Here is a 13,836-nt window from a genome sequence, read left to right as displayed (position 1 = left end):
GTAGTCGATGCACATCCGTGTAGTACCATCTTTCTTTTTCACAAACAGAACCGGTGTACCCCAAGGCGACACATTAGGCCTAACAAACCCCTTATCAAGAAGTTCCTGAAGTTGCTCTTTCAATTCTTTTAACTCAGCTGGTGCCATAAGATACGGAGGAATAGAAATGGTCTGAGTGACCAGCACCAAGTCAATACCAAAATCAATATCCTTGTCGGGTGGCATACCGGCAGGTCTGCAGGGAATACATCCGTAAAGGCTCACACTATCGGAACAGAATCAATAGTGGGAGTGTTAGTAGTAACATCCCTCACAAAGGCCAAATATGACAAACATCATTTCCCAACCATCTGTTGGGCCTTCAAATAAGGAATCACCTTGCTAGGAACATAATCTAGAGAACCTCTCCATTCGATCCTTGGCAACCCCGGCATCGCCAATGTCACGGTCTTAGCGTGACAATCCAGAATAGCATGACATGGAGACAACCAATCCATACCCAAAAGCACGTCGAAATCAACCATAAGCAATAAGAGATCAACTCTTGTCTCCAATCCCCCAATAGTCACCACACACGACCAATATACGTGGTCCACAATAATAGTATCACCCACCGGCATAAATACATGAACAGGTGGGACTAAGGACCCACAGGGCCTATCTAGACAATGAGCAAAATATGACGAGACATACGAATATGTGGAACCAGGGTCAAATAATATAGAAGCATCCCTATGGAATACTGAGACAATACCAGTGATCACTATGTCTGAACCAACGACATCTGGCCTGGCAAGAATAGCATAGAATCGAGCCTTACCGCCACCTGATCGGCCTCCCCCTCTAGGGCGACCTCTGGCTTCTTGAGCCTCACCCCGTGCTGGCTGGGCGGGTGGTGAAATAACTAGTGTTGGAGCCGCATCCTGACTCCTCTGCTGAACTGGACCTCCCGAAAGGTGGGGACAAAGTCTCTTCACATGACCCAACTCTCCACACTCAAAACAACCCCTCTCGTACAATGGCGGCAAGTACTAAGGTGGACCCCGAGAACCAGAAGAACTACCAGAAGAACCTGGTACAGATGAACCCTGAATTGATGGTGCACGAGATGAACTTTGAGCTGGAAGTGCACTAAGAGCTGACTGACCCGGTAGAGCACTGTATGAACCATGGCTAGCTAATGCACCACGATGAACTGGACGAGCCATCTGAGCGGGCCTATAAGGTCGACCCCAGCTGTGATAGGGTTGCCCCCCTGAAGGAACATCACTGGAATTAACCGGACCACGAGGCCTCTTGGCCTCCCTCTCCTCACGCTCCTGAATATGGACCATCTCTAGCCGCCGAGAACTATCAACCACCTCATCAAGCTTAGCACCTACTACATTCCACAGAGTCATAACAAAACAAAACTGCTGATTGAGGCCAATAATGAACCCCCTAATCCTCTCCATCTCAGTGAGTACCAGCCAAACTGCATGACGAGCCAATTCTGAAAACCTTATCTCATACTGGGTCACAGATATGTCTTCCTAATGTAGCTGCTCGAACTATCTGCGCATTTCCTCCCTACGGGTTTGTGGCACAAACTTCTCCAAGAGGAGAACGGAGAACTCATGCCATGAAAGTGGTGTTGCACCAACTTGCCTGCTCCTCTCATAAGTCTCCCACCATCTGAAGGCTGACCCGGTTAGCTGAAAAGTAGTGAATAAGACCCCACTAGTATCCAGAATACCCGTCGTGCGAAGAATCCGCTGGCATCTATCCAAGAAATCCTGAGCATCCTCCGTCTCAGCCCCACTAAATGATCGAGGATTGAGCCTCCCAAACCTCTCTAGTCTCGTCGGCTCTTCATCATTCATAATAGGACCCACCTGGGCCTGAGCAACTAAAATCGGCTAGACTGGTAGTACCCCCGGTATTTGAAGTCCCTGCACTACCTGCTCTGGAGTATGGGCGACGGGAGTATGAGTATCTCCCCGACCTAATAAATGGCTGGTGCGGCCTGAGACGAAACCACTTGAGCAAGGTCGATATAAATAGTCAATATCTGGGCTAAAGCCTCCTAAAGACCTGGAATTACAATAGGCACAGATGGTGCCTGAGTTGGTCCCACCGGCTCAACTTTGTCTGGAACCTGCTCCAGAGTTGGAGCAACTAATGGGTCTACAGGTGCTGCTCTAGCTTTTGTACGAGGTGCACCTCAGCCTCTACCATGACCCCGACCTCTCGTGGCCCTAACTGGTGGTACTGTTGGCTGACCATCTGATCCGGTAGCACGTGTTCTCACTATCTGTGAGAGAATAGAATAACAGAAGTTTAGTTTTCGGACTCAACAAATTTCCACGACAAGAATACAAGAAAGTGAAATTTTCCTAAGGGTTCGGCAGCCTCTCGAAGATAAGTACAGACGTCTCCGTACCGATCCGCAAGACTCAACTAAACCTGCTCATGACTCGTGAGACCTATGTAACCTAGGCTCTGATACCAACTTGTCACGACCCAAAAATCACACATGCCGTGATGGCGCCTATCTTAATACTAGGCAAGCCGACAACCTCAACAAATCATAAAAATTTCCTTAAGTTGAAAACATAATAAATAATTTTAACAAAAAATCTCTTAAATAACTATACAAAATACTGTGTCTCTATACAATACACTCCCAAAACCCGGTGTCACTAGGTACATGAGCATTTAAATGATAACATATTCTGACTGATAAAAGAACATTGTCTAGAAATATAGAACAGTACAAATAACTAAAATGAAAGAGAGTCAAGGTCTATGGATGCCAAACAGCTACCTTGATAGTCTACAATAGATAAATCTCTGAAATCTAGCAGCCGTCGTATCCAAAGTAGCTGGATCTGCACACGAAGTGCAGAGTGTAGTGTGAGTACAACCAACCCAATGTACTCAATAAGTAACAAGACTAACCTTTGGGCTGAAAGTAGTGACGAGCTCAACAGGTACAGTCCAATATAGAAATAACACTACAGAAATGTAGGCATGCTTTCAAGTTTAACAGTTAAACTCAATACAAGACAAATCGACCAAATCCGAATGATATGAGGAATATGACATCTCTATCTCTACATTCCGATGTACAAGCTATATGTGATGCACTACAATGAAAGCCTCGCGTACTTATACTCTCAGAGTACTTAATAGCTCAGTACTATGTGGGGCAAATCCAGCTCTCAATATAAATAGCAACTGACAATCAGTCACTCAGTACTGTATAAGGCCAATCCAGCCCAAGGATGATCCATCCCCAAATATAAATGTTTAGGTCAAATCCATGCCCAGGGAAATCCATCCTAAATGTAAATGTCTAGGGTAAATCCATGCCCTAGGAAAATTCATCCCAAATATAAATATCTAGGGCAACTCCATGCCCGAGGAAATCCATCCCAAATGTAAATGTCTAGGGAAAATCCATGCCCAGGGAAAATCCATCCCAAATATAAATATCAATTGCGCTCATTGTGTGTGGGGGGGGGGGGAGGCAGATTCCGGAGGAGTTCCTTCAGCCCAAGTGCTATAATAAGCCAGATTCAAGCATAAATCAATAAAATATGATGCAGCCTACCTATAACCCGATTCCATAAATATCCCTCGCAATCAGGCCCTCAGCCCCACTCAATCATTAACCTCTCCAATCTCTCAGGCTCATAATGACATGAAAATTGACCCGACATGATGATATGATGTATCAATGAATGGTAACAGAGACTGAGATATGATATACAAATGATAGATGTTTCTGGGTACAAAATGGTAAATTTAAACAAGTAATTTAACAGCAACACGATCTCTGTGGGTCCCAAAAATATCGGCACATAGCCTCAACATGATTTTAACATGAGTCTCAGCTCAACTTCTCTAACACGTGGAGGATATGTGGATAATGACATGATTATTCGATTATGCAACTCCACAGAATCAATTAAGTCACAATTTATATGGTGCACGCCCACACGTCTATCACCTAGCATGTGTGTCACCTCCAAACCAATCATATAACACGTAGTTCGGGAATTTATACCCTCAGAACCAAGTTTAGAAGTTTTACTTACATTAAACCATGCAATTTTCTATTTCAATAAGCCCTTGCCTCGTGAATTGGCCTCGAACGCCTCGAATCTAATCATAAATAATTCGATACAATCAACACGAGGTATAGGAATCAATTCCAATGAAAATGCTAAAATTTACAATAAAATTCGAAAAGTCAATCGTGGGGCCCACGTCTCGGAACCCGACAAAAGTTACAAAAAAATGAATTCCCGTTCAGCCACGAGTTCAACTATACCAATTTTACCAAATTTCGACACCAACTCGACCTCCAAATCCTAAATTCTTATTTTCAAATCCCTAGGCCCAAATTCTCGAATACATCTCAAAATCACGTAATCTAGTCGGAATATTCAATGATAATTCAATATTATTGACTAAAAATGGTCACAAGTGACTTACCTCAAGAATTCCCGTGATTTCCCTTCGAAAAATCACCCCAACCGTGTTTGAAAGGTTCAAAATGAGAAAGAATCACGGACCTTTCGACTTATACACTGCCTAGGGGTTTCGCACATGCGGCCTATTTCGTCGCTTCCGCGAGATCGCTTCTGCAGTAATTTCTTCCACACATGCGGAACTGAGCCTCGACTCCTTCGCTTCTGTCATGACCCAATTCTGTTATAGGCCGTGATGGCCCCCAGCGCCGCCGCTAGGCAAGCCAACGGTGAACTAACCACGTGATTTCTCTTTTTTAAAAGATTCTTCGAAGTAATTAAACTTTCCTTAATTTAAAAGATTTAAGAATTAACAGATTTAAATAAATAACACGAAAGCAACCGAGCGTAATCATTAACCATATAATAAAAACCAAAACAACAAGTCTACTAGTGTGTGTGCCAAGACCTGGTGTCACAAGTGTATGAGCATTCTAGTAGAATATACAAAAAAATACTAGTCTACTGTCTGAAGTGAAATAGACAGAAAATATAAGCAAAAGAAAGACTCCAGCTGCTGCAGAACGGCTCAGAAGGCAGCTCACCGTGAAGTCTCGAAGTAGTAATCAAGTGTGCGCGCCGAACTGATATCCATATGCACCTGTCTCAGATCATGCATTCTCATCATAATTTTAATAGTGTGCGTGCCGGACTAATAGTTTGAGCATTCTCATCATAATTTTAACAACTTTCTAACCACAAATTCAAATAGTCTTTCCCCTTCATTTCTAATAAGTTTATAATAAATTTCTTTAATTTTGCTATTTTTTATCTAATATATAGTCTTATTACGTTTTTTGTGGCTTTTAATTAACTTGTAACTTTATTTAATATCATTATCAACTACTATGGTTTAATATAATATAGATAAATATATAATTTCTTTAATCCTAAAATAAATATTTATTTTGTTTTGAAATATTACTTGAAAATTTTAAATTTTTTAATAATATTTTTATGTATTGTGTATTTACTTTATTTTAGTTTCTAAACTTATGATTTATCACATTACCTCTAAATTATTTTTATTATTAAATACTTCTAGATTTGATTTTATCTATTAGACTTGAGTTACGTGGACTTATCCATATTATGACCTTTATAAAAAAAATTCTCATCTCAAATTTAAATAATTTTTACCCTTTTTTTCTACAATAAAATTTTTGAATGGTTATTTTTCTCTATTTATTCTTTATTTTTGCTATTATATTATTCAATACCTAATATTATTACATTATCATGTGGCTTTTCATTAGCTTGTTTGAATTTAATATCTATTTCTACAACACTCATTCTAATATAATATAAATAAAAATTAAAAATTATTTCAATAGTAACTTTGACTTTATTGTTCATATTCCAAAATATGATTTTTCTCATCATATTTAAAAAAAAAAATTCTCATCTCAAATTTAGATAATTCTTACCATTCTATTTTCTAAATTGGACTGTTATGCCTTCAAACTTAAACTAACTGCACTCAATTCAGATATAAATCATAGAAAAATATTTTCTTACTTGTTTGAACCTTATATCTAAATATTGTTGTAATATTTACATATAAATATTCATTTGTCTGATATATAAATATTAATACGAATTTATTATTTTTGCTATTAAAATATTTTTACAGATTATTTTATTTTTTTCTTACCTTATAAATAATTTTTACATTTTATGTAAGATCTTATTTTGCTTTTTGAATATTTTTATTTCTTAAATTTAATAAATCTTTAATATCTTAAGTGAATGTTAGTTTTATTTTATATTTTAACTTACGCCAAATTATAAATAGTCATAGATTATCTCAATTTACATCTTTCTATATATTTTTGATCTTTTTCTATTATATTTTTTTAATTAATTTTTTTATCTTTTTCTATTATTATTTTTAATTAATTTTGTACTTCCATATTTCTAGCTAATATAGAAGAAACTCTATGAGTGGATCAATATATATATATATATATATATACATAATTAGGTTTGTCTAAATCTATTTAGATTATGTATAAGATTCATTCAACTATTTTCATTAATAATGTTTCCATTTATAATTTATAATTATTAATGTTGTCCTAAAATTGTCAAGTGGCTTCATTTTGGCTTGTCACTTGGCTTAACCACAATGCATACTACCCTCCTTTTAATATATATATTAAAAGATTATTTCTGTAGTCCAACATTTTACAAATAGGATTACAAGGCTAACGTCTATTTTCTTAAATGTTATATCCAATCAAACTACGTAATATAAATTGAAACAGATGGATAATATTGATCTAATTCTTTAAAGCTATATACTCATTGATATGGTTACACAGGTATAACGCATACCCTAAGACTGTATAATATAGATATAGATATAAATATAGATGAATTGATGATGATACGATGATAGGTTTACAATTTTTTGATTCTTTTTATTTGAAATTGCCCGTATATCTTCTTTACTTTAAATTTCCCATAACTTATCCTGATTATATAAGATCACGGATATTATATACAGAATTATGACATGAAAAGAAATACTCCATATCCTACTCAACTTAGGAAGTATATGCGGTAATTAAAAATGTAAGTCATAAACGTACTAGAAAAGAAATACAAGTTAATAAAAGGATATCCTAATCTGACTAGTTTTGCTAGTTATAAACCTATTCGATCTCGGTTTTTGACATCTATATATACCTTTCTCTAACACGCCTAAGGACACCATCTCAAACACTTTAATAATCTTCCTCGTGTGTTTCTTTCTACTGCATAGTATTCTCTTTGATCAATATATTCATGGCTGGTGGAAACTTTATCCCCGGCGGTGGCGGAGACAATCCGGATGAGTACCCAGGGAAGCTAACAGGGTACGTAGCCATGACTTGTATCATGGCAGCCATGGGAGGGTTATCTTTGGCTATGACATTGGAATTTCAGGTGGAGTTACTTCCATGGATCCTTTTCTCAAACGCTTCTTCATGTCTGTTTACCAAAAAGAGGCTTTGAACACCTCGACCAACCAGTATTGTAAGTTTGACAGCCAGTTGTTGACCCTTTTCACGTCTTCTCCCTCTTTGCGTCCATTGTTGCTTCTCATGTTAGTAAAAAACGTGGCAGAAAAGTTACTATGGCCCTTGGAGGTCTCTTTTTCTTGATAGGCGCCGTCCTCAACGCTGCTGCTATCCATATTAATTAGCATGCTCATCTTGGGTCGTATTCTTTTGGGGATTGGTGTTGGATTCGCTAATCAATCTGTCCCTATTTATTTGTCAGAAGTTGCTCCCTACAAATACAGAGGGACTTTCAACGTGTTATTCCAAATGGCCATCACCATTGGGATTCTGATAGCGAATTTGGTCAAGTTTGGAACTAGCAAAATCTCTGATGGTTGGGGTTGGAGGGTTAGCTTAGGAGGTGCAGCCGTGCCAGCACTAGTCATCCTGTTTTCCTCAATGTTTCTCTCTGATAGTCCGAGTTCGTTGATAGATAGGGGAATGAAAGAGGAGGCAGAACAATTGTTGAAAAAGATTAGAGGAGTTGATAATGTGAATGCTGAATTTAATGACCTTGTTATGGCGAGTGAAGCATCCAAGAAAGTAGAAAGGCCATGGAATAATCTTTTATTCGTCCGAAAGTATAGGCCGCAGTTGGTTTTGTCAATTCTGATTCCATCGTTACAGCAGCTTACGGGAATTAACGTGGTTATGTTCTATGCTCCAGTACTTTTCCAAACATTAGGGTTTAAGAGTAACGCTTCGCTTATGTCAGCTGCTATCACTGGCGGTGTCAACGTAGGTGCAACTTTTATTTCAGTATTTTGTACAGATAAGTTTGGGAGGAGAATACTCTTCTTCTGGGGTGGCATCTTCATGTGTATATTCCAAACAGCAGTGGCAGCTCTTATTGGGGCAAAATTCGGAACAACAGGGAATGCAACAGATTTGCCACTTTGGTTTGCAGCTTTAGTGGTAGTCTGCATCTGTGTATTCGTGGCTAACTTTGCATATTCATGGGGTCCGTTAGGATGGTTGGTTCCGAGTGAGATTTCTCCATTGGAAGTTCGATCTGCAGCACAATGTGTTACTGTATCCATGAACATGTTTTTCACTTTCGGAGTAGCACAAATTTTCTTGAAGATGCTATGTGGGATGAAGTTTGGTCTATTTATCTTCTTTGCGGCGTTTGTGTTAATAATGACTGTGTTTGTCCACCACTTGTACGTGCCCGAAACAAAGAATATACCAATTGAAGAGATGTCTCGAGTTTGGAGAGAGCATTGGTACTGGAAGAAGTTCGTGGATGATGCAGAACCACAGCCACGAGAGAACGGCTTAAAGCCCGCTAAGGAGATAGTCTAGAGTATAGGATAGGATTGGCACACTGATGAAAATAGTTCATCTGTATTTTTTTAAGTTTTCTTTTTTCTAATGTTTTGGAGTTCTATGGGTTTTCTTAGACTTTGTTATTTTTCCATAGTGAGTAGTACTGTTTTCTTTCTCAATTCAATATATTCTTGTTTTCACTATCTTATCATTCTTTTTCAACTTTTTCTTATAATATGCAAGAGTAATTATAGATAGTAGAAGAATATTCAAAAGTGCACCTTAGGATAAAAGAAGACGAATTGCGATCTTACTGGTTTTTTAGTAGTAGAGTGGTAGAAGAAGAAGTAAGATAACCACTAACAAAGTATATCCCTGATTTCCATTGAGGATCGCTGGCAATAGATTGACGAAGATTCTTAGTAACAAATCAGAATACTCATAAATGGTAACAAGAGTAACACATTAAAGAATGTACTGTATTTCATTAGATTTGAGTGAGAGAACATACGATGCAGCCTCTGGATGACAACATCATGATTTTGGCCACAGCTTTTGGTCAGAGCAAAGAAAATACCCCGGCCCCCCAATAAGTCAAGTCAACAAATGGCTGAGCAAAATTTTATATTTATCTATTATAGTATTGATAAGGAAGCATACTACCTTCTTTTTAAAATACCAAAAGCATGTCATCGTGATAACTTGCATAACTCGTTAAATATTCTAACTAGAAGGTAAGGCATAAGCATGAAAATGCATACTTGACACGCATCTCCTTCAGTTTCAATAAATAAGTCCGAGCATCTGGAATTTCACGTCTTTCTACTTCAATGTTGAACTTAATTATTTGAGACGATTAGCCCCGCAAACATGGTGACATAAATGAATATCAACTCATTTCTGAAACAATAAGGCCTTCTGTAAGGCACACTTTGAAAGGACCATCACGGTTACTAATGAGGATATGTTATTACACAAAAAGTTGAATAAAGATCAACTTAAGGATACTATATAATTACAGAGAGAATTTTTTCGAACAAAGCTGGGGCATTCTTCATTGATGGAACAGCGAAAACCTTTTTATACCGTGCATTGCTGGCAACTCTACGATCTAAAGGGTATATACCAATGGCAACTGCCACTTCCGGTGTAGTTGCATCTATACATCCTGGTACATTCGTGTTTTAAAATTCCAATAAATACTGATGACAATGTCACATGCAACATCAGCAAACAAAGCTCACTTGCCTGTTTGATTCAAGATGCAAAATTAATTATATGGGATGAAGTATCTATGGCAAAAAAAGAGAATGATTGAACTGCTTGATTTACTTTTAAAGGACTTAATGGATTCAACGATACTATTTGGCGGAGAAGTGGTAGTTTTCGGAGGTGACTTTAGGCAAACAATGCCGGTAGTTCGGAATGGAAAAAAAAGAAGATTTCATTAATGAAAGTTTACTATATTCTCACATCTGGGAAGAACTTGAAAGGTTGCGGTTATTCGAAAATATGAGAGCGAAAGATGATCCTTCATTTTGTAAATATTTGCTGCGAATAGGAAACGGCGAAGAAAAAATAAACTCAACAAACAAGATTGAAATTCCAACTTCTTTCATCATTCCTTATACAACCGAAAAGAAATCTTTGGATAAATTATTCGCGATAACTTATCCAGACGAGCATACATTTTTTCCTCCTCATCCTGCACAAGTTCCCGCGTTATCCTAACAACTAAGAATGATTTCGTCGATGATATCAACGACATGCTTCTTGCTCGCTTCCCAGAGGAATCAAAAACTTTTATTGGTATTGATGATACTATTGAACCTCACGATCAATCACAATTTGAGGATCTGTTGCACCGTTTAAATCCACCTGGTCTGCCTCCTTACAAAGTGACACTGAACCAAAACTGCCCAATTATATTATTACGAAATTTAAATCTGTGTGATGGTTTATGCAATGGCACACGTTTGACTTGCTGTGACTTTAAAACTCATGTCGTTAGCGCCAATATCTCAGTTGGTGACTTTAAGAATACGCATTTGTTTATCCCTAAAATACCACTATTATCATCCCAAGATGAAAAAATGCATATTCCGTTTAAAAGGACACAATTTCCCGTAAGAGTGTTCTTTGCAATGACTATAAATAAAGAGCAAGGTCAGACATTAGATTTTGTTGGAGTTTATTTGCGAGAACCTGTGTTTTCGCACGGTCAAGGCGATCACTACACGGATAACATTGTTTACAATGAAATCATCCAAAAGGCTACTTTATGAGGATATTGCGACAGGAACAGATATTATCCTAACTGATAAAAATGAAACAACTGACAAAGGATACTGATGATGTGCAATCCGATCGGTAGCAATCAGCTTGTATTCGTTGAAGCGATGAAAACTATAGCTGATGTCCTTTTCGCACCTGATTGCTCCCACAAAATGAATCAATAAGAGGCTGTGTATTGGCTAAGATGGTCTTGGAGAGGCATTTTTGCATAGATTTAGTACATTTTATTATCTGCGTGTACCTATTTTTTATCTTTCAGTATATACTGATGATGTCTTCTTCTTTTTCCCCAATGTAGAGTCTGCATAACATATAGAATACAGACTAACCATTGATAGGATCACTCCACGAACAAAAGAGTGGACGTCAAAGGTCCAACGTACTCATTGAGAAAGCTCGGCCAAGGCAAAGTAGAGATGGAAAGACGCGATTCCAGATTGCTGTTGTCCAAGACGAAAGAGTAATCTTCTAACTATCGTGTCACTTGTTATTATACTGGTTCAAATATAATTGCAATCGCCACTATTCTCAAATTGAATGAAAAGAAAGAGATTCATCAACTTAGGTAATCACAAATTTAATCGTTTCTCTCACACTGGCTATGTGAGGAACTAAATGTTTGAGATGCTCTCTGAAAGTAGATATTCCACATTTATCATTCATGTCTGTCTGATATGAGTTTCTTTAGATAAAAATGGCAGAATGGCCTAAATGACACTTTTACTTGTGCCACTTTGTCATGCCGGTCCCCAAACTTAGATAATTGCCAATTGAACATTTCATTCAAACCGTGAATAATAAACGCTTATGACAGGAGGCTGCCAGTGCGTGTACAGCCTACACGTAGGACGTCACGTTAATAAAATGAAATCATGTAGGCTCCACGTCACTTAATGTGGCCACATAGGATTAAACAAATGGGAAAGGATTATTTACCCCCGAAACCCACATTTTCCCATTATTTTACAATTACCCGTGTACTTAGGGCTTAGAAAGTATCGAACAACAGTGAGTCTCTCCTCTCTTCTCCATCGTCGTTGCGGGAATTTTTAGCTGTACAGTTGTTATCGGAGTTTGTGGGGTAAGTTTCTTCATCTGTTCTTCATATTTTATATTTATTGTTCTTCATTTTTCTCAATATATGGGGCTTTTGCTCTGCTTAGGATTTTTAGGGGAAGGCTGGGTTAGGTCGTAATTGTTGTATAATCTTCCTTAATATGTGGGACTTTTGTTGTGTTTCGTTACATGTTGGAGTGAAAATCCTTTTTAATGTAGTGCCATGCATGTAATGGCATATTTGGTTATTCCGTTTAGTTTTTTTGGGTTTTTTTTGTCAAAGCAGAATTTCATCTTAGATTTTATGCATTTTTGTGTGAAGTTTGTCGGTCTCCTTCTTGTTAGTGGTCCACCAGAGTATTTCTGAATTTTATAAGGTATTGTGGGGACGAAAAAAGAATCTTGGAAGCTTTTTTGCTTAAAAAATATGTCTCTTTTGTTGGTTTGTTTATGGAGTTGTGTAAAGGTGCAACTTTTGACAACAAATAGTCATTGATAACACTGTTTTTTTTGTTACTTTGCAGGTATGAAAAGAAAATGGCTTCAAGCCTAGTTAACCTACAAATCCACCACAGTGATAATTTTGTATCGAACTGATGTTCTAAACGTCAATACCACACAAGAGGGGGGGATGATTTGTGTGGTACCCAATTTTTGCTTAAACTGCTTCTGGAAGGACCTGGTTCTTCTAGGTGTACTAACGACTGCTGTTTGCGGAATTAAAAGTACATAAAATAAAGAACACAGAGATTTTTACGTGGAAAACACCTGGCTCAAAAGGTGAAAAAACCACGACCTACTACTCAGTAGGATTTTCCCAAACTTCCACTAAAATCACTGAGCCAAAACTGCATTTACAAAACTCTTTGTAAACCTAAGGATTAACTCTAATCCCGTTGTGGCAACCAGCCTCTAACTGCTGCGACAACTTCAAGTTAACTCTAACTTGAATACTCAATATACCTATTACAATTGCTTCTAGATAAAGCTGAAAGGTACAATATGAAACACCTACTACAATTGAACTAGAAATAAAGAAAGACACATAAAACTCTTTATGGAGCTGGTTCATCAATCTAGTTCATGTAGCTTCTGGTTTGCACACTTGAATCACACACGAACTGCTTGCAAAAAGCCTTGCTATTTTGCTCCCAATTCACGTTTAACTTCTGCGTTTTTGTGCAACACTTTAATGTGAGAACCTCCTGCAATTTATAGAGTTAGTAGATGAAGAAATAACTAGAGTTCTGATGCAACTCTTCCTTGGTGGAAGAGTTCTAGTTGATTTCAACTTCTAACTCCTTCCCTATCTTGGATAGTGTTCTCTTTGATTAAGGACTCCTTCTCCTTATCAATTATGCAACCTTTTCGATCAGGAGATATTAAATACACCAAGTTAAGCTTATCTCCTTCACGTGCATCCCACATGCTTGAATCTGCCCGTTTTTTTGAACCTAAGGGATGGACCACTGGATGGACCTGGTTCATGTCTGCGTTCCTTTGTCAGTCTTCAAAACTAACCTTTACTTGGGCCAACAAATTCCCCCTTTTTGATGATGACAAACACTGTGCTTTTCATACACTTAGGCCCTGCCAGAACTCAGCTCAAACATCAACACAATGTTAGAAACATTTTTCCTTTATATCACTTA

The 13,836-nt window shown here is 37.7% G+C and overlaps 1 protein-coding gene and 1 pseudogene across 1 annotated transcript; both read left to right on the top strand.

Moving 5' to 3' along the window:
• On the top strand, window positions 7,308-10,349 carry LOC109234829 (annotated as a pseudogene).
• On the top strand, window positions 10,600-11,118 carry LOC109234823. Its single transcript, XM_019400875.1, has one exon. The coding sequence runs from the start codon at window positions 10,600-10,602 to the stop codon at window positions 11,116-11,118; it is 519 nt and encodes a 172-aa protein (XP_019256420.1).

The sequence above is a fragment of the Nicotiana attenuata genome, chromosome 1, assembly GCF_001879085.1.
Source record: "Nicotiana attenuata strain UT chromosome 1, NIATTr2, whole genome shotgun sequence".
Taxonomy (NCBI): Eukaryota; Viridiplantae; Streptophyta; class Magnoliopsida; order Solanales; family Solanaceae; genus Nicotiana; species Nicotiana attenuata.
Note: the sequence above shows the minus strand (reverse complement) of the source record. Positions and strands in the feature narration are given on the sequence as shown.